Source organism: Scomber japonicus, chromosome 2, assembly GCF_027409825.1.
Source record: "Scomber japonicus isolate fScoJap1 chromosome 2, fScoJap1.pri, whole genome shotgun sequence".
NCBI lineage: Eukaryota > Metazoa > Chordata > Actinopteri > Scombriformes > Scombridae > Scomber > Scomber japonicus.
Window position 1 is genome coordinate 9,136,921 of NC_070579.1, and position 18,725 is coordinate 9,155,645.

Consider the following 18,725-nt stretch of genomic DNA (forward strand, 5'->3'; position numbering starts at 1 on the left):
CTTCTGTTCTCAGTCTCTTACTTTAAAAGATTACTGAAGTTAAAGTCTGTGTAAAGTAAGAATAAATATGTGTTCTGAGTTTGACATACCACAGAAAAGTGTGTTGTTAACCACCCTGCCAAATTTGAATGATTAAAAAAATCGCCAAAAATATATTAAATTAGGCTGTGGGAGTCCCCGCCGAGTCCGCTGAAGCTCCGTCCCCTACCAAGTGTCACCTGTCAATCAAAATCACCACCTCTACCAGAAACATGGACGCTACGTCTGAGAGCTTTCTGCTGCTAGCTCAGCTGTTAGCTCGGCGGCTAATTCAGCTGCTAGCTGGCTAACTGTAGACTGTAGTAGTAGTAGTGTGTGCTGAATGTATTTATACCTTTAAATTTGAAATATCCACCTTACAGAGAGAGCCTCCAACCAATTATGAAATATACGAAAATGCAGAATATGAGTGCTATGCCAGTGGAGGATATATAGGGTTAGGGTTAGGGTTAGGGTTAGGGTTGCGGATAACTACTGGATGTGTTGGATAGGACCGTGTACACTGGTTCGTAGAGTGTCGGGAGTGGAAGAGGTGTTAGTGATCAGCAGAGCTAGTGACGAGCTACATAGACAGAAGAGACAGGTAATATCAGATGAACAAATGTACAAGAGAAAAGACTTTAAAGGACTAGTTCACAATTCTTTAAGTATACCTTAAAACAACAGAACATTAAAGCTGTTTTTTCTTGCTGTAATCATTCCTCCCGTTCATACTGACCATTAGTTGATCCCTTCATAATGCACTTATAATGTAAAGTGATGGAGGACTAAATCCACAGTCCTCCTCCTGTGTGAAAAATGTATTTAAAAGTTGATCTGAAGCGTCTGTACTGTACTTCCCTGGATACCAATTAATACAAATGTAAATCGGATTAACTACATGTATTACAAGCAACAGAGATATGTCAACTACACTACCAACATCCTTAAACCATTGGGTCAACAACTGCATGAAACCATGTGTCATCGGTTCGTTGGTGTTTGCAGTGTTTGCTGTTTGATGACTTCTGTTCTCAGTCTCTTACTTTAAAGGTTACTGAAGTTAAGTACTCAAGTAAATATCTTACAGTAGGCAAATGTAGTTATCTAGTTCTGTTTTTAAAACTGCAATTATTTATTTGGGAATTCATTAATGTATTGTTTTTATTGATTATTTTAAATTCCTCTTTTTAATTGTATAACTAGTTATTAATTAATGAAATGCTTTATTCCTCTTTCTGTGACTCTTGTGGTCCTCCAAATAAATGAGTTGACAGTTATCATAGTTTCTTCAAACGTCAGTTTCTGTATATTTTTGCCAATGCAGCAAAGTGGACTGTTGGGAACATTATACTCATTATGCATTATGACTTCTGATTTCCCTATTTTTAAATAGGGAAATCAGTCAATAAACAATTGACAATCATTAGTCAATTATTTATGACCTTTTCCCTGTTGGTTGCTTCCCGCCCCAACGTCACCAGCATTACATAAACCCTTCACCTGCCTGCAGAGCTTTGTCTCTAGAGCCACAAACCCACTGAAGACAGCCAAGATGGTAAGTTGGCTATTAAAAGCTCCTTTCATAGCACACTTCTTTTCTTTTTTCTCTACATGTCCAAATATCTACATGTCTGATTCACTGCTGCATATTGTGTTTGTTTAATAATTAAGGTGACCTATTCTGCTGTCCTAGAAAGGAATTCCTCATCTCATTATTCCTTATCATAGTTGTATCATTAAACAAACTGAGGCTCTCTTTGTCTCATATATAAAATAGACTTTTTTCTTAATGTAGAAATATTAACCTTCCTGTTGTCCTCAAGTCAAGGAAGGGAGGGAGAAGAGAAGGAAGGAAGGAAAAGAAGGGAGGAAGGGAAAGAAGGAAGGAAGGAAGGAAGGAAGGAAAGGAGAGAGGAAGGAAAGAAGGAAAGGGGGAAGGAAGGAAGGAAAGAAGGAAGGAAGGAAGGAACAGTCAAAATAGACGGGGTCTGTTTAGGGTTTAGGGTTATGATGTTTCCATATCACTGTCAAGTTCTGAGTGTGATTTATAAAACTTTAAAAAGAAGTTAATTTCAGTTAAGACTCATCCATCCATTCTTTGTCCTTTTACAGAAAATCACAGACATGTCATTCAAAGAGGGCCTTGAGCTCAAGATCCGTGTCAAGCCCAAGGATGGCTGCGGCTCGTAAGTCTTCATCATAGTCTTCATCATAGTCTTCATCACATCATTTATCAGCTCTTCCTTCCTTTGTTCCTCCCTCCCTCCTCTCTTTCTTTCCTCCCCTACCTTCCTCCCTTCCTGTCCTTCCTCCCTCCCTTCCTTCCTTCTCTCTTTCTTTCCTTCCACCCTCCATCCTTCCTTCCTTCCCTCCCTTCCTGTCCTTCCTCCCTCCTCCATTCCTTCCTTTCTTCCTTCTCTCTTTATTTCCTTCCACCCTCCCTCCTTCCTTCCCTCCTTCCTCCCTTCCTTTGTTCCTCGCTCCTCTCTTTCTTTCCTCCATCCGCCCTTCCTTTCCTCCCTCCCTCCCTTCATTTCCCTCCTCCCTTCCTTCCTTGACTTGAGGACAACAGGAGGGTTAAGAGGAAGTTGTTGATGTTGCATACTGAGAGATAAGTTAATATTTCATCCACTTGTTCTCCCTTTTTTTCTCTCTTTTTTAAACTGTACTCTTTCCCTCTGTCAACCTCAACTGTAGCTTCTCCATAAACATCGGTCAGGATTCGAAGAACATCGCGCTGCACTTCAACCCACGTTTCAATTCCGGCGGTGACACCAACACCATAGTCTGCAACTCCCTGTCCGGGGGTTGCTGGGGCAAAGAGGAACGTGACGGAAACTTCCCTTTCTCACGCGGGGAGGAAAACAAGGTGTGTTGACGGTTGTCTGTAATCTCTCACATTTCTTTAGTCTGAGTGGAGAACGATTAAGTCATGAACTTTTAGATACAAATTGCGTTTTTTAATACAAATACTAAATAGCTTTGACTTTATAGTGAGACAAAACTCTAAAACATTATGCAACTGACTCATAAAGCCAGGGACGTGCACATGATTATAGAGGGGCAGGGGCTCAAACTCAGTAAAGGGCAGCATGTGTGCGTGCAGAGCACACACTGAATTTTTTTCCCGGTCCTTTACACAATATGGAAATTAATGTAAAATTAAAAACTAAAGTGCTAATAGAAAGCTAACTACTTAGCTGTGTGTCCTGTGTAGGTGAAAGTGATGCATTTGCTCTTTCTTTTGTGTCAACATGAGTTCATTCACATTAAGTCACAATAAACTTTATATCTAAACCTCGGACCTGTACTTCAGACCTGTAGTGAGGGAAATATGATCCGCCGTAAACATGGTGCATTTTATTTTGAAAGTTAACCCGGTGTTTTATTTTGTATTTTGTACACGATTTCCTGTCCCGCACAATCTGCTCTTGACACAACTCTACACTACACTACAACTCAAGACTTTCTCTTAATACCTGAAAAACTAAAACTAAGATAAAACTAAATAAAAACTAAACTAAAACTAGTCAATTCCTTCAAAATAAAACTAAACTCAAACTACTAAATCACTTGTTGAACTAACTAAAACTAAAATGAAATAAAAAAGTAAACTGAATAACTAAATAAAAAATGAAGAAAATTTCAAAACTATAATAACCTTGGTATGGAGTTAACTGAAACTTGTTAAATTGGTACAGTAAATTGTTTCTTATCTTCTTCTCTCCCTTTTTTGTCTTCCCTCAGTTTTACATTAACTACAACAACAAGCAGTTTTACATCAAGCTTCCCGACGGCTCCATGATGAACTTCCCCAACCGTCCAGGAGACGTCAAGTACAATTTCCTTGATGTCAGCGGTGATGCAGAGATCATCGGCATCAAGATGAAGTAGATGTCCACCTCTGCTTGACCCTTGACCCTTGTGCACTTTAGTCTGTTTTACATTACTGAACTTAAGCCTGATTACTCATCTTTGCTCCACTAAAGCTTATGAAATATTGCTGATGTTGTAGTGTGAGGGAATGGCCTACAGAGGGAGCCACAACACATCTTATCTAATTTTATGGTCATTTCATCACTGGGTTCAATAAAGTTCATCACTGGGTTCAATAAATACTGTGATGGCACTAATCCAGCCTTTAATAACACTCAAACTCACACTAAAAATATTTTGAAAAGACGGAAAAACCCCACACAAAAACACAATCACACTCACAAATAAGATATGGCAGTTAGCATGTTACATCTCAGCTCATGGTCAATTTGCATCGGCTCAGTTTCTACCATACAAGGCCCATGAGGGAGAAACCCTTGACAAGGAAAGTGGAAATGAAGAGGCGGGGCGAGAAAGAGAGGGTAATTGCATTAGCATAGAATAAGGAAAAAGAAATAAAGACATGGAAATACATATAGAAAGGGGAATTACCTGTTTTGAATACCTGATTAAAAGCTGTACAGTATTCTTCATGGCAGATATGTGTGCATCATATATCATATATCATCATGTGAGAACAACAAGAGAGAAAAAAAGTCAATAGTTGAACCAGTTGGGGATGTCACAACAAAGTCTTTTTAAGGAGTTATTTTTATCATATCGATATCGCCAAAGGAGATCAGGAAAAAACACATATGAGAAAGTAGTTTACACTTTCACAAGACAATCAAATCTTGGCAGGAACACAGGTTGACCTAACACACACACAATAACAAATTACCCTCACACGCCAAACAGAAAGGCGTAGGTCATGGCTGTTTGTTTGTTTGGATGTTCGTCGCTGTTTTCGCTAGTCTTTGCTGTTCTGTTGTTGTCATCAGTTCATTGGTGTCTGCGGTGTTTGCTGTATCTTCAATAAAGTCCCAGTTGGCTGTTTGATGACTTCTGTTCTCAGTCTCTTACTTTAAAGGTTACTGAAGTTAAAGTCTGTGTAAAGTAAGAATAAATATGTGTTCTGAGTTTGACATACAACAGAAAAGTGTGTTGTTAACCACCCTGCCAAATTTGAATGATTAATAAAAATCGCCAAATATATGAAATTAGGCTTCAGAGTTGTGTAAAAATCAGCCTCTTTCTCTGCTCCCAAACGCTGTGGGAGTGCCCGCCGAGTCTGCTGAAGCTCCGTCCCCTACCAAGTGTCACCTGTCAATCAAAGTCACCACCTCTACCCGAAACATGGACGCTACGTCTGAGAGCTTTCTGCTGCTAGCTCGGCGGCTAACTCGGCTGCTAGCTCGGCGGCTAGCTCAGCTAACTGGCTAACTGTAGACTGTAGTAGTAGTGTGCTCTGAATGTATTTATACCTTTAAATTTGAAATATCCACCTCACAGAGAGAGCATCCAACCAATTATGAAATATACGAAAATGCAGAATATGAGTGCTATGCCAGTGGAGGATATATAGGAAGGAGCGGAGGTGTTGAAGTAGGCAATACTTCTGTTAATTGCGCAGTGACATGGGTGGTGTCGTGGTTTCCACAAGCTAAGACAACACCACAATTTGTGACCATACCTGTTTAGTTTGAGAATCCCAACCCAATTAAGTAGATCGGCACAAACCTAACCATGACTCTTCCTAGCCTGCCGTTATTGAGAAACCAGACACATGCAGTTGCGGATAGCTGGATGTGTTGGATAGTTTCTGTAAATTTTTGCCAATGCAGCAAAGTGGACAGTTGGAAACATTATACTCATTATGCATTATAATCTATACTCATTATGCATTATGACTTCTGATTTCCCTGTTTTTAAATATCTCCTTTGCTTATAGGAAGTTTTTGGTTAAAACTGAAGCAAACATCCTGTAACATGACAATGACTAACTTCAGTCAGGTGTGCATATCTTATCTGACTTAGTCAATTGTTTACGACCTTTTCCCTGTTGGTTGCTTCCCGCCCCAACGTCACCAGCATTACATAAACCCTTCACCTGCCTGCAGAGCTTTGTCTCTAGAGCCACAAACCCACTGAAGACAGCCAAGATGGTAAGTGCTATTAAAAGCTCCTTTCATAGCACACTTATTTTCTTTTTTCTCTACATGTCCAAATATCTACATGTCTGATTCACTGCTGCATATTGTGTTTGTTTAATAATTAAGGTGACCTATTCTGCTGTCCTAGAAAGGAATTCCTTATCTCATTATTCCTTATCATAGTTGTATCATTAAACAAACTGAGGCTGACAGTTTACTCCCTTTGTCTAACTTTTATGGCTGTGTTGTCCGTTTTTATATTTAATGTGATACAGTACGTTACATTTACTAACACGTGCATTAGTGAGAATAATCTTTCTGTCACAGGTTATTTGGCTTTTTCATTGCATTCGTCATCTAAAAACTATTATATGCATATTTAATATTTTAGAGACTGGATTTTATGATTTTATGAAGTTTTAGGATTTTTATTTCAAATTGTTTTTTATTGAGTTTTCAAAAAACTGTAACGAGAAAAAACTAAACTAAACAGTTGAAACTAACAAAGAGCTAATAAGATACATGGATCCCATCTCCCGTGTGCGTCGTATATAATATACATACATGCATACTTCATAGACAGTTTTTTTTTTGTTACATTTCCAATAGACAACCCATGTACAGATCATAGGTACAGATACATGCCAAAAGAGAGAGAGAGAGGGGGGGGGGGGGGATTTGGATTTTTAAAGCATTTTTAAAGCATTTTTAACAGTGATTGAGCAGTTTTTATAGAGATTGTGATGCCTTAAAATCAAGTCAATGATAAGGTGATGAATAGCTTGAAAGCATTTAAATCTTTTTTTGGTGGATGTACAAAATGTTTAATTTACTGAGCTTTTTGTCATCTATGTTTATTTGATAAAGGCATAAAGACAGAAAAATCTATAATTTCTGTTTCTGTTAATCTAAACTGACTCAGGAAGTGTGTCATACTGGTTTATATGAAGTAACACGTTTCAAAGTGCTCAAAAAAGGCTCAGTAGTTAACTCAGACACATCATTGTAAATCCACAGCTTTTATAGATTCTTCTATGGCCCCTAAACCAGAGGTGAGGTTCCCCACTGCTCCTAAATAGTTCGATAACTCTAATTCCCTAAAGGGGCTTACCTCAACTTAATTATTATCCAACACCTCAGCTCTGTGCAGTCAATCATAAACCAGTGCTGATCTGACACAGCATGTATCTATGGGTGTGGTATTGGCCAGGATGCTGAAGTTCATGTTTAACTACCAGCATTCCCAGTATATTGATAGAAAGGATAATAATTAATGAGATTTATTGCTTTATTGATTAGGAAAAACCAAGTCACTGGCTTCTGATGAATTTTCTTGGTATGCCACAATGAGTTTCCAGCAGTGTAAACAGTTGAAATCAATATAAGGTGTATTATTATGTTTGCTAGTTGCTTTTTTTTAATTTATACTTACTATATATAATATATAACCTGTGGTACCTAGCAGAAAGTCCCAGTGTGGGTGTCTCTTTATGACTTTACTGTCTCTATTTGACAACCTGATGTTGAGGAACAAATACAGCGACTTCCTGTTTCAGTACTTTTACAGCCATGGGTTCACTGCTCCACCCTGGTTGATTATCTACAGCAAAGATACGACACACTTCATCATCATCATCATCATCCTCATCAGTCCTGTGACTACAGAGAGATTATCTGCCACAACACATTTTAAAAGACATACTGTAGATGAAGAGATATGCTCTGAACTGAATGATTGATATAAGTCATTGCTCACTGTTGCCACCAAGAAAATAGACTTTTTACTTAATGTAAAAAGATTAACCCTCCTGTTGTCCTCGAGTCAAGGAAGGGAGGGAGAAGGGAAGGAAGGAAGGAATGAAAGTAGGACAAAGGAAAGAAGAAAGGAAAGGAGGAAGGAGGGAAGGGAGGAAGGAAGGAAGGGAGGAAGGGAGGGAAGGACAGGAGGGAGAAAGGAAGGAAGGGAGGAAGGAAAGGGGGAAGGAAGGAAGGAAGGAAGGAAGGAAGGAAAGGAGGGAGGAAGGAAGAACAGGAGGGAGGAAGGAAGGAAGGAAGGAAGGAAGGACAGAAAGGAAGAAGGAAGGAAGGAAGGAAAGGAGGGAGAAAGGAACGGAGGAAAGGAAGGGAGGAAGGAAAGGGGAAAGAAGGAAAGGAGGAAGGAAGGACAGGAGGGAGAAAGGAAGGGAGGAAAGGAAGGAAGGTACAAAACAGACGGGGTCAATTTGCCCAGGGAGGACGACATGAAGGTTAAAAGTAAAAAGACAATTATCACCACACACAAAGGTTTAGGGTTAAGATGTAAGATGAGTGTGATTTATAAGACTTTAAAAAGAAGTTAATTTTAGTTAAGACTCGTCCATCCATTCAGTTTGGTTCTCATATCGTCTTTTGTCCTTTTACAGAAAATCATAGACATGTCATTCAAAGAGGGCCATGAGCTCAAGATCCGTGTCAAGCCCAAGGATGACTGCGACTTGTAAGTCTTCATCATAGTCTTCATCACATCATTCATCAGCTGCTCAAACACTTTCAACTTTACTTCACCTTCCTCCCTTCCTTCCTTCCTTCCTCCCTCCTTCTCTCTTTCTTTCCTTCCACCCTCCCTCCTTCCTTCTTTCCTTTCCTTCATCCCTTCCTTCCTTTTCCTTCCCTCCTTCCTTCCTTCCTTCCTTCCTTCCTCCTCCCTTGCTTCCTTCCTCCCTCCTTCTCTCTTTCTTTCCTTCCACCCTCCCTCCTTCCCTCTTTCCTTTTCTTTCCTTCTCTCCTTCCTCCCTTCCTTCGTTCCTCCCTCCCCCCTCTCTTTCTTTCCTCCCCCCTACCTTCCTCCCTTCCTTCTTTCCTCTGTCCTTCCTCCCTTCTCTCTTTCTTTCCTCCTCCCTACCTTTCTCCCTTCCTTCTTTCCTCTGTCCTCTTTTCCCTTCTCCCTCCCTCCTACCTTCCTTCCTTCCTTCTTTCCTCCGTCCTTCCTTCCTTCCTTCCTCTTTTCCTTTCTCCCTCCCTCCCTCCTACCTTCCTTCCTTCCTTTCCTTCCTCCCTCCCTTCCTTTCCCTCCTCCCTTCCTTCCTTGACTCGAGGACAACAGGAGGGTTAAGAGGAAGTTGACGTTGCATACTGAAGTTAATGTTTCATCCACTTGTTCTCCCTTTTTTTCTTTCTTTTTCTTTTTTTAACTGTACTCTTTCTGCCTCTGTCAACCTCAACTGTAGCTTCTCCATAAACATCGGTCACGATTCGGACAACATCGCGCTGCACTTCAACCCACGGTTCGATTCCGGCGGTGTCACCAACACCATAGTCTGCAACTCCATGTCCGGCGGTTGCTGGGGCGACGAGGAACGTGACGAAAACTTCCCTTTCTCACGCGGGGAGGAAAGCAAGGTGTGTTGACGGTTGTTTGTAATCTCTCACATTATACAAATCCAGTTTTTTTAATACAAATACTAAATAGCTTTGACTTTATAGTGAGACAAAACGCTAAAACATTATGCAACTGACTCATAAAGCTGTAAGTTCGACAGCAATATATAAAACCATAAGCTACTGATTCACCAGACCAGATCGAGAAAGGCTAAATCAGCAAAACCCCTAAGTATCATTTCAACTTTTATGTGTTATCTGTTCTCTTAAATGTCAAATGTTCTCTAAATGTCATATAGTCTCGATCTAAAGGCGGATTAATTTGCTCAATTCAAGAGAAAATGAAAACACACACAATCATCTCAATATTCCATAAATGTGGAAAATAAAGACAACTGGCAAAAGATAATGAAGAAAAAAGTGGCAAAAATAAATAGTGTATTGATTGTAAGGATTTGCATCAGTAGCCTACATTTTTAAATTTCATAGTCAAAGTTGTCATCGCTCTTTAAAATCAAGCTACATTTTTAACAATTTCATTCATTTCCGGCACTCAAAGCAGCTTTTGGGTGTGATTATAAAGTTAACACACTAGCTTTCGTTTTTTGCAGACTATTGGCAAAGTACTTATTCAGTCATTTGGCTCAAGTTCAGATTTCTTGTATGTCTGTCTGTTTTTCACTCTTTTATTTCATCTATTTTTATTTATTACTCTTTCTTTCTCTCTGTCCTGACCTGTCAAGGGACAACGGATGAAAACTAGCTATTTTAGCTAATTCCGGTACCTTTACATTTTATTTTGAAATGTTCATGAATGTACACCGTCCCTTTTTAAATAAATAAACTAAACTAAACTTTCACGATACTTAACGTATTCGTGGGACAGTTGGGTCAACAGACACTGAGCTTTGCAATCATGAAAGGGTTTATAGGCTCATAAAATGTAGAACTCAGTAGCTCTAAAATCAAGCTACATTTTTAACAATTTCATTCATTTCAAAGCAGCTTATAAAGTTCACATACTAGCTTTTTTGCAGACTACTGGCAAAGTACATTTTCAGTCATTTGGCTCAAGTTCAGATGTCTTAATGACGTTCACGATACTTAAAGCTGCAGTTTAACTTTGAGGAGAGAGAGGACAGATCCCTCCTCCTCCCCTCTCCGCTTCATTTGGCTCAAGTTCAGATGTCTTAATGTTTTTCACTGTACTTACCTTATTCGTGGGATTGGCATCTGTGCTGTAATCTGTGTTGGGTTAACATGAAAGGGTTTATAGGCTCATAAAATGTAATAGACGCTATAAGATAGAGTGACACTCACCCAGATATCACTGGACTTGCAGCTCTGCACAGTGTGTGCTTAGTACATGTTCTCCTTTACTGGTGTGACTATAGTATGGAGCAGGGTTATTATAGTTAACTAAAATTAAGACTAAAACTAAAACTAGCAATGAAAAAAGAATTTAGTTAACTAGAATTTAAAAAAAAAACTACAATTAAACCCCCCCCCCCCCAAAAAGTAAATAAAAATTACAATGAACAATGTAAAACTAACTAAAACTAAAGTGAATTGCAGATACATTCAGCTTTGTTTTCTCCCTCAATGACTTCCTGTCCTACAGCAGCCGTGGTTAAAGAATGAAATTAAAAAGGACTTGATGATAAACCATATTTGGTGTCACTCATTCTTTCATCCTTTTCAGCTTCTACAAGTCAAGGCTTTCTCTTAATACCTGAAAAACTAAAACTAAGACTAAAACTAAACTAAAACTAGTCAATTCCTTCAAAATAAAACTAAACTAAAACTAGACAATTCCTTCAAAATAAAACTAAACTAAAACTAGTCAATTCCTTCAAAATAAAACTAAACTAAAACTAGTCAATTCCTTCAAAATAAAACCACTACTGAAACTACTAAATCACTTGTTGAACTCACTAAAACTAAACTGAAATAAAAAAGCAAACTGAAAAACTATAATAACCTTGGTATGGAGTTAACTGAAACTTGTTAAATTGGTACAATAAATTGTTTCTTATCTTCTTCTCTCCCTTTTTTGTCTTCCCTCAGTTTTACATTAACTACAACAACGAGCAGTTTTACATCAAGCTTCCCGACGGCTCCATGATGAACTTCCCCAACCGACTAGGAGACGTCAAGTACAAGTACATTGATGTCATCGGTGACGCAAAGCTCATCGGCATCAAGATGAAGTAGATGTCCACCTCTGCTTGACCCTTGACCTTTGTACACTTTAGTCTGTTTTACATTACTGAACTTAAGCGTGATTACTCATCTTTGCTCCACTAAAGCTTGTGAAATATTGGTGATGTTGTAGTGTGAGAGAATGGCCTACAGAGGGAGCCACAGCACATGTTATATCATTTTATGGTCTTCACATTTCATCAGTAACTGGGTTCAATAAACACTGTGAAAAAAAAAGTATTTTCTTCTTTTTTGTTACTATGAAATTATCTTCTTCTTCAGCACACACTATACACCACAATCTCTAATATATGTCTATAAGTCTTATTTCATTTGGTAATTGCTGTATGTTCATTTAACCCTCCTATTGTCCTAGAGTCGAGGAAGGAAGGGAGGAAAGGAAAGAAGGACAGAAGATAGGAGGGGGGAGGGAGAAAGGAAAAGAGGAAGGAAGGAAGGAAGGAAAGGAGGAAGGAAAGAGCGAAGGGTGGGAGGAAGAAGGGAGGAAGAAAGGAAGGGATGAATGAAAGGAAGGACGAAGGAAGGGAGGAAAGGAAAGAAGGTCAGAAGGTAGGAGGGAGGGAGGGAGGGAGAAAGGAAAAGAGGAAGGGAGGAAGGAAGGAAAGAAGGAAGGTAATGGGGAGGAAAAAAGAGAGAAGGAGGTAGGGAGGAAGGAACGAAGGAAGGGAGGAAGGAAGGACAGAAGGAAGGAAGAAAGGGGGATGGAGGAAGGAAAGAAGGAAGGGAGGAAAGAGAGGAAGGAAAGAAAGAGAGAAGGAGGGAGAAAGGAAGGACAGATGGAAGGAAGGAAGGGAGGAACATATGTTGGAGTGTCTCAACATTGCTCCTGATGGTCAGGCTTCTCTCTCTCTCTCTCTCTGTGTGTGTGTGTGTGTGTGTGTGTGTGTGAGTGAATGAATGAATGAATGAATGAATGAATGAGAGGTAAATGGTAAAATGCTTTGGATTAAAGTGCTATTTTTAAAACTGGTATGAGACATTGACCACATAGAAAATAAATGAGGAGAGAAAACAATAAGAAGAAGAAGAGAAGAACTGAGCTGTAAATCAGAATTATGTTTCAGAGTGGACTTGGCATCAAATGGACTTGAGGATAGAGCAGATAATAGAGAATAAAAAAAAATAGGATAATGGAAAAGGAGGGACAACATATACGACAGAGTTGAGATGAGATGAAGCACATTCTTGCAGAGACAATTTGCAAGAGGACTCAAAAGAGCTGTGGCCTGAGGCTGAGGAATGTGGCACAATGCAACCACATTCCCTGTAAGGAGATGAAATATTCTTTATGTATGTGTGGTGTGGTGTGTGTGTGTGTGTGTGTGTGTGTGTGTGTGTGTGTGTGTGTGTGTGTGTGTGTGTGTGTGTGGCAAATAGGAACATAAAGGGAAAATTGAAGCCTTTTTTTTCTCTCCATTTGATTCCTTTGTCTCTCTATTAGGATGAAAATGTGACACAGTCTCTGTTATCCTGGGAAATCCTAACAGTTATATTTTTGATTCAGGCTATTTCTTATTTGACAGCAATTGCAAGCACATTGTCCTTGTCAGGGTTATTATAGTTAACTAAAACTAAGACTAAAACTAAAACTAGCAATGAAAAAATCATTTAGTTAAGTGAAATTAAAATAAAAACTACATTGTTTTGTTTTCTCCCGTATATATATATATATGTACAGTGATGTACAAGACTGATGGGAACATTTGTGGGATTCAACTAAAAGGGAAAAATCCCACAAATCTGAAAGTTCGTCTTCGTGGTTAAAGAATGAAATTAAAAAGGACTTGATGATAAAACATATTTGGTGTCACTCATTCTTTCATCCTTTTCAGCTTCTACAAGTCAAGGCTTTCTCTTAATACTTGAAAAACTAAAAGTAAATAAAAACTAAACTGAAACTAGTAAATTCCTTCAAAATAAAACTAAACTGAAACTAGTAAATTCCTTCAAAATAAAACTAAACTTAAACTACTAAATCACTTGTTGAACTAACTAAAACTGAACTGAAATTTAAAAAAAGCAAACTGATAAACTAAATAAAAATAAAAACTAAAGAAAATTTCAAAACTATAATAACCTTGGTCCTTGTTGATCAGTAGCTTAAACATTATATTAAACATGTATTTGATATGAATTAAATACTATTTAATACAAACATATCACAATGATATAATCAGTGTCAAAAAGGCAAAATTAGAGACTGTTAAACAGGCAGAACTTTTACATGTGAGGAAAAATGTGAAATTATCTCAAGACCACAAATCAAATATAATGTAATTGGTTTTATTGTCCTCTAACCAGAAGACCTGCAGTCAGACTTTCATGTTAACATCCTCCTGCAGTGCTGAATTTCTCTGAGTACATAAAACTCCTACATATACATTATCCTGCTCTGAGCAGTAAAGATCTAACGTCACACCACATACTCTATATTTGCAGAGTATACATACATAGTTTGCACTAAGTGCTATTTTAGATTACAAGTTTCTCACAAATATGACATTTAATCAGTTTTGTAGAAAATTACTAGAAAAAAAAGAATCATTTTCCAGGCAGATGAGTCAACGCCATTAAACTATTCAAATGTTTCTGCTCAGTGTTATCATCAGTATAGTATTAGTCCTCTACAGGTCATGCAGAGGCGTGCTTACAGCAGACGCAGGGTCAGCTCTGCTCGACCCAACAGACTGACCTTTCTGGGCTAAGTAATCTTTGTAGTTCCGGGTCAGAAGAGTGTAAAGAAATGGGTTGATACAGCTGTTCCCGTAGGTCAGACAGGTGACGAAGAAATTCACGTAATTGTGGGCAGCAGGAGACAGAGCCTTAAGAGAGTCTGGAGAGAACAGTTTAGCTAGCTGCCATCCCCAGAAAGGTAAGAAACAGGCCCAGTAAGCCATTACGATGCTAAAGATCATGGATACAACTTTTTGTTTAAGTCCTCTCCTCCGAACAGAGCGGCTGCTACCTCCTAAACTAGCCTGTGCAGCCCAGTAGCGCCTGGCTAGCCCCACATAGAGTCCAACTATGACCAATCCAGGAGCTAAAACACTTGTTAGAAACAGCACAGTGATATAAGCCTTGAAGGCCTCAGGGGTCCAAGTCGGGAAGCAGATCCTCTTAACCAAACCAGCCGCTGTGGGTTTCCCCTCCCTGAGTCGGATCATCACCATCATGGGAAGGGTCAGCACAAAAGCTAAACCCCAGATAATCCCTGCACCTAGCTTTCGTTTTCGGGATGAGGACCTGTGTGCTCTGAAGGGTCTGGCCACAGCACGGTAACGCTCCAGACTCATAGCAACTAAAATGAAGACGCTGGCGTGCATTGTGAGGAGGTCAAGACTGAGCAGGATGCGACAGCCTGCCTCGCCGAACAGCCAGTCATGGGCAAAGTAGGTGCAAACCACAAAGGGGATGGTGGAGAGGTAGAGCAGGTCAGCCAGAGCCAAATTAATTATATATACGTACATGGAGCCTGTCCGGCGTAGAGCGGCTGAGCGTGTAATCACAAGGGTGTACGTGTTTCCTGCAACACCAAAGGCGCACATAATAATTAGAGTGGCACCTAGCACAGATGTCACCCAAAGGCCTCCGCTGCCTCCGCTGCTTCCACCACCACCACCACCACCACCGCCACCGCCACTCTCTTGGGATGCTCCATCTCCAGCCCCTGGGCTCAAGACAAGTCCCAGCAGTGGACTGATGGTGGCATTAGGAGTACAGTTCATTGCAGGTTCAGGGATCAAAGGTCAGAGGTCAGGCTCCGATGTTTTAAGAGCCAATTTAAACAAAGGTCTTTGACGGTTGTCCTGCATTAAATTGGTAGAAGTATTTCAAACTATGATTGAGTGAATGAAGATGGAAAGTGAAGCTGGAAAAAAAGCAGCTTCTCTGATTAAAGAGATCCTTGTGGCTTGTAGTACTTATTCCTCAAATATATGGTCTTCCACACATAGCCGTGATCCCATAATTCTCCAAAAATCGACACAGCGGAACAGCCTCCAGCAAAGATTTAAGCCATCAAGAAACCTCAGGTGTGAGATATGTTCTCAGTTACAGAGTACAGGGATTTCTCTTCTCTGTTGGGCTTTTTTGGGCTGAAGTCGATCTGACATGGGTCATTTGGGAGCAGCGGGGGGTGTCACACTGGGTCAAGACACTACTTCTCAGTTTGACAAGCTGTGCTCAAAAATCGCTAACTCCCAACAGTGCCGAGGCTTGAGAAACACTTCAGTTGCTGGTATCTCCGGAGAGTCTCGCTGTGGGGATGAGACCTTTATAATGCCTCTTTAAATACATGACAGGGTCAAAATCCAGTCTTTGTTTCTCTATCAGCATGGCGTCTTGCGTAGATGTTGAAGGGTTGATTCGACTGCTGCTGCTGCTGCTGCTCTGTATCCAGTCAAAAGTCATGTTGTCTTCTATTCTTCTACGAGTACTCACAGCATTGAGGTTAATCATCCATGTTGATGCTTCCCTGCGGGCACAGATTTGCAGTTTGATGGCAAGCAGACCCTTTAGTTTCTCATTGGATCTTTAGCACCCATTTGTCTCAGTTTTGATACGAGACTGTTGTGTCTACTCTGTTCCTGGTCACAGCCCTTTTCCCTCCTCTTCTCTTCTCTCCTCTCCACTGTCCTCCTCTCTTTCTCACCAGGGTGAAAAACTAGCATGGGCCTATAGATTTATGAGGTATTCCTTTCGGCCTCAACCTGCTATCTCTAAGCACCAAGGTGTAGTTTTAGACACCCAGAAATCGCTGGCAAGGGCACGTTCACAGTCACAGAGACATAGATATGTATTACAACCAAACTCACCGTATATATGCACAAGTAATTATGTGATTATTGCTGGAAAAGGATATGCAGGTATTCATTTCTGCATCTTTTTCAGCAGTTATTTAAATCTTCAGGAACCAAAGCAAGAAAAATTGATTCACCTGCTTTCTGCATTAATTATAAGATGCATTTAAGATATATTTCAGTTTGTTTAATGTTACCCTTCTCATATTTCACATTTTTCTCTAGTAGTTTTTGTCGATGGTTTAGTAATTCTGATGTTGTGTTATTAAAGTCATGATATTTGATTTTTAGATATGCATTTGATTGACTCAGGATGACACCTTTTTTAATAAGTCACCTTCCGTTTTATGTTTGAATAGTGTGATAATAAAAGCAACAGTTTTTAAAATTAGGAGGAAAGGAGGAAGGAAGGAAGGAAGGGAAAGAGGAAGGAAGGAAAGGAGGAAGGAGGGAGGGAGGGAGGGAGGAAAAGAGGAAGGAAAGAAGGAAGGAAGGAAAGGAGTAAAGAAGTAAGGAAGGAAGGAAGGAAGGAAAGGAGTAAGGAAGGAAGGATGGAAGGAAGGACAGGAGGAAGGAAGGAAGGATGGAAGGAGGAGGGAGCAAAGAAAGAGGGAAGGAGGGGAAGAAGGAACAGTCAAGAGAGAGAGAGATGGGGTCAATTTGACCCGGGCGGATGACACAAAGGATAGATATATACAGTTTTATGTTTGAATAGCGTGATAATATGAGCAGCAATTTTTAAAATGATTTAAATTCATGACAAGCTTATTTTGTTTGTATATTATATACATTTTAGAGTAACACACACACACACACGTGTACTGAGAATATTTAGAATAAAATATCTTTATTTGTGATCACCAGTTCATGTGCTATGTCAGTCAACCATGACCAATTATAGAAATGCCTTTAAAAATAATGTGATACCAAACCAAACCAAAATGTGAGTACCTCTTTAACCACAAAAAAGAGAAAAAGAAAATAAAGAATGAAAAAAAAAAATCTTAAAAATGGCACCAAAAAGTATAAATTTGTAATTTCTGTAAAATAAATGAGTAAAACTAACTTATCATTGGTATTATTGTTCATGTTAAGAGACTCGCTATATGTATTGTGTTTTTGTTCCACAGGGAGGCGCTGTTACACCATCTAATGGCTTGCAGTGTGTCCACATTTTATGTCTCAATGCATTTACACATCTCCTCTATTGAATGGCTTTGACGGAGGGGATCACACAAAAACTCATAAACTACATACAAAATCAACATAAATGACATAACTGTACAGGTAGTGTGTCTGAAGATATTACTTTGGATATTAAAACCTTTTTAACTTTTATCTGTGTCTCGACTGCCCGCTCGACTCTCTGCACCTCATTAATATTAACCAGTCTTCATGTCATAGTTGAATATAAAATACTTGATACAAGAGGACTAAGGCACTTCTCTCTTCACAATCAACTTTTCTTAACCATCCTGTTGTCCTCAAGTCAAGGAAGGAAGGGAGGAAGGAAGAAGGAAGGAAGGAAGGAAGGAAGGATGGAAGGGAGGAAGGAAGGAAGGGAGAAAGGAAGAAGGAAGGAAGGAAGGGAGGGAGAAAATAAGGGTGGACAGAAGGAAGGAAGAAAGGGGGATGGAGGAAGGAAAGAAGGAAGGGAGGAAGAAGGGATGGAGGAAGGAAGAAAGGAAGGGAGGAAGAAGGAAGGAAGGATGGATGGATGGAAGGATGGAAGGATGGAAGGAAGGAAGGAAGGAAAGAAGGACAGAGGAAAGAAGGAGGGGAGGGAGAAAAGAAGGTGGACAGAAGGAAGGAAGAAAGGGGGATTGAGGAAGGAAAGAAGGAAGGGAGGAAAGAGAGAGGAAGGAGAGAAAGAGAGAAGGAGAGAGGGAGGACAGATGGAAGGAAGGAAGGGAGGAAAGAAGGAAGGAAGGAAAGAGACAAGGAGAGAGGTAGGACAGATGGAAGGAAGGAAGGAAGGAAGGGGGATGGAGGAAGGAAAGAAGGAAAGAAGGAAGGAAAGAAAGCGAGAAGGAAGGAGGGAGGAACAGTTTGACCCGGGAGGACGACACAAAGGTTAAATCTTGCATTGAATATTTAATAATAATAAAATTTCCACATGTAAACCCATATCGCACAGGAAGCACCATGTTTCTACATTTCCAGAGATACCTAGCATGGATTAGATGTCACCAATTAAAATTATAACATGATAATTTAAAAACAAACAAACATATCATTGTCACATTTAATTGAATTTTTTCCCCCCAAATACATTTTTGTTGCCATGGTGCCCTTTCTTTTGTCCGTGTTTTTGTTTTTTTGCATTTAATTTGCCTGTATTCATAGCTTTCATTAC

At 39.6% G+C, this 18,725-nt stretch overlaps 3 protein-coding genes across 3 annotated transcripts; 2 read left to right on the top strand and 1 right to left on the bottom strand.

Moving 5' to 3' along the window:
* Positions 1–1,554: 1,554 nt before the first annotated feature.
* On the top strand, positions 1,555–4,064 carry LOC128379780 (beta-galactoside-binding lectin-like). Its single transcript, XM_053339419.1, has 4 exons — positions 1,555–1,576; positions 2,134–2,207; positions 2,719–2,890; positions 3,769–4,064. The coding sequence occupies exons 1-4, from the start codon at positions 1,574–1,576 to the stop codon at positions 3,913–3,915; spliced, it is 396 nt and encodes a 131-aa protein (XP_053195394.1). The 5' UTR covers positions 1,555–1,573; the 3' UTR covers positions 3,916–4,064.
* A 1,886-nt stretch (positions 4,065–5,950) lies between these two features.
* On the top strand, positions 5,951–11,763 carry LOC128379771 (galectin-2-like). The gene is made up of 4 exons (XM_053339407.1): positions 5,951–6,002; positions 8,393–8,466; positions 9,197–9,368; positions 11,415–11,763. The coding sequence occupies exons 1-4, from the start codon at positions 6,000–6,002 to the stop codon at positions 11,559–11,561; spliced, it is 396 nt and encodes a 131-aa protein (XP_053195382.1). The 5' UTR covers positions 5,951–5,999; the 3' UTR covers positions 11,562–11,763.
* Positions 11,764–14,194: 2,431 nt separating this feature from the next.
* Positions 14,195–15,295, bottom strand: uts2r4 (urotensin-2 receptor 4). Its single transcript, XM_053339375.1, has one exon. It carries the CDS (start codon positions 15,293–15,295, stop codon positions 14,195–14,197), a length of 1,101 nt encoding a protein of 366 aa, XP_053195350.1.
* Between the last annotated feature and the right edge of the window lie 3,430 nt (positions 15,296–18,725).

What these genes read in the sequence shown, in the direction of transcription:
- LOC128379780 (XM_053339419.1), top strand. An exon ending in CCCAAGGATGGCTGCGGCTC is followed by an intron (nt 2,208 to 2,718) that starts GTAAGTCTTCAT and finishes CCTCAACTGTAG; the next exon opens with CTTCTCCATAAACATCGGTC. An exon ending in CACGCGGGGAGGAAAACAAG is followed by an intron (nt 2,891 to 3,768) that starts GTGTGTTGACGG and finishes GTCTTCCCTCAG; the next exon opens with TTTTACATTAACTACAACAA.
- LOC128379771 (XM_053339407.1), top strand. An exon ending in CCCAAGGATGACTGCGACTT is followed by an intron (nt 8,467 to 9,196) that starts GTAAGTCTTCAT and finishes CCTCAACTGTAG; the next exon opens with CTTCTCCATAAACATCGGTC. An exon ending in CACGCGGGGAGGAAAGCAAG is followed by an intron (nt 9,369 to 11,414) that starts GTGTGTTGACGG and finishes GTCTTCCCTCAG; the next exon opens with TTTTACATTAACTACAACAA.
- uts2r4 (XM_053339375.1), bottom strand. Translation starts at nt 15,295, where the DNA reads ATGAACTGTACTCCTAATGCCACCATCAGTCCACTGCTGGGACTTGTC.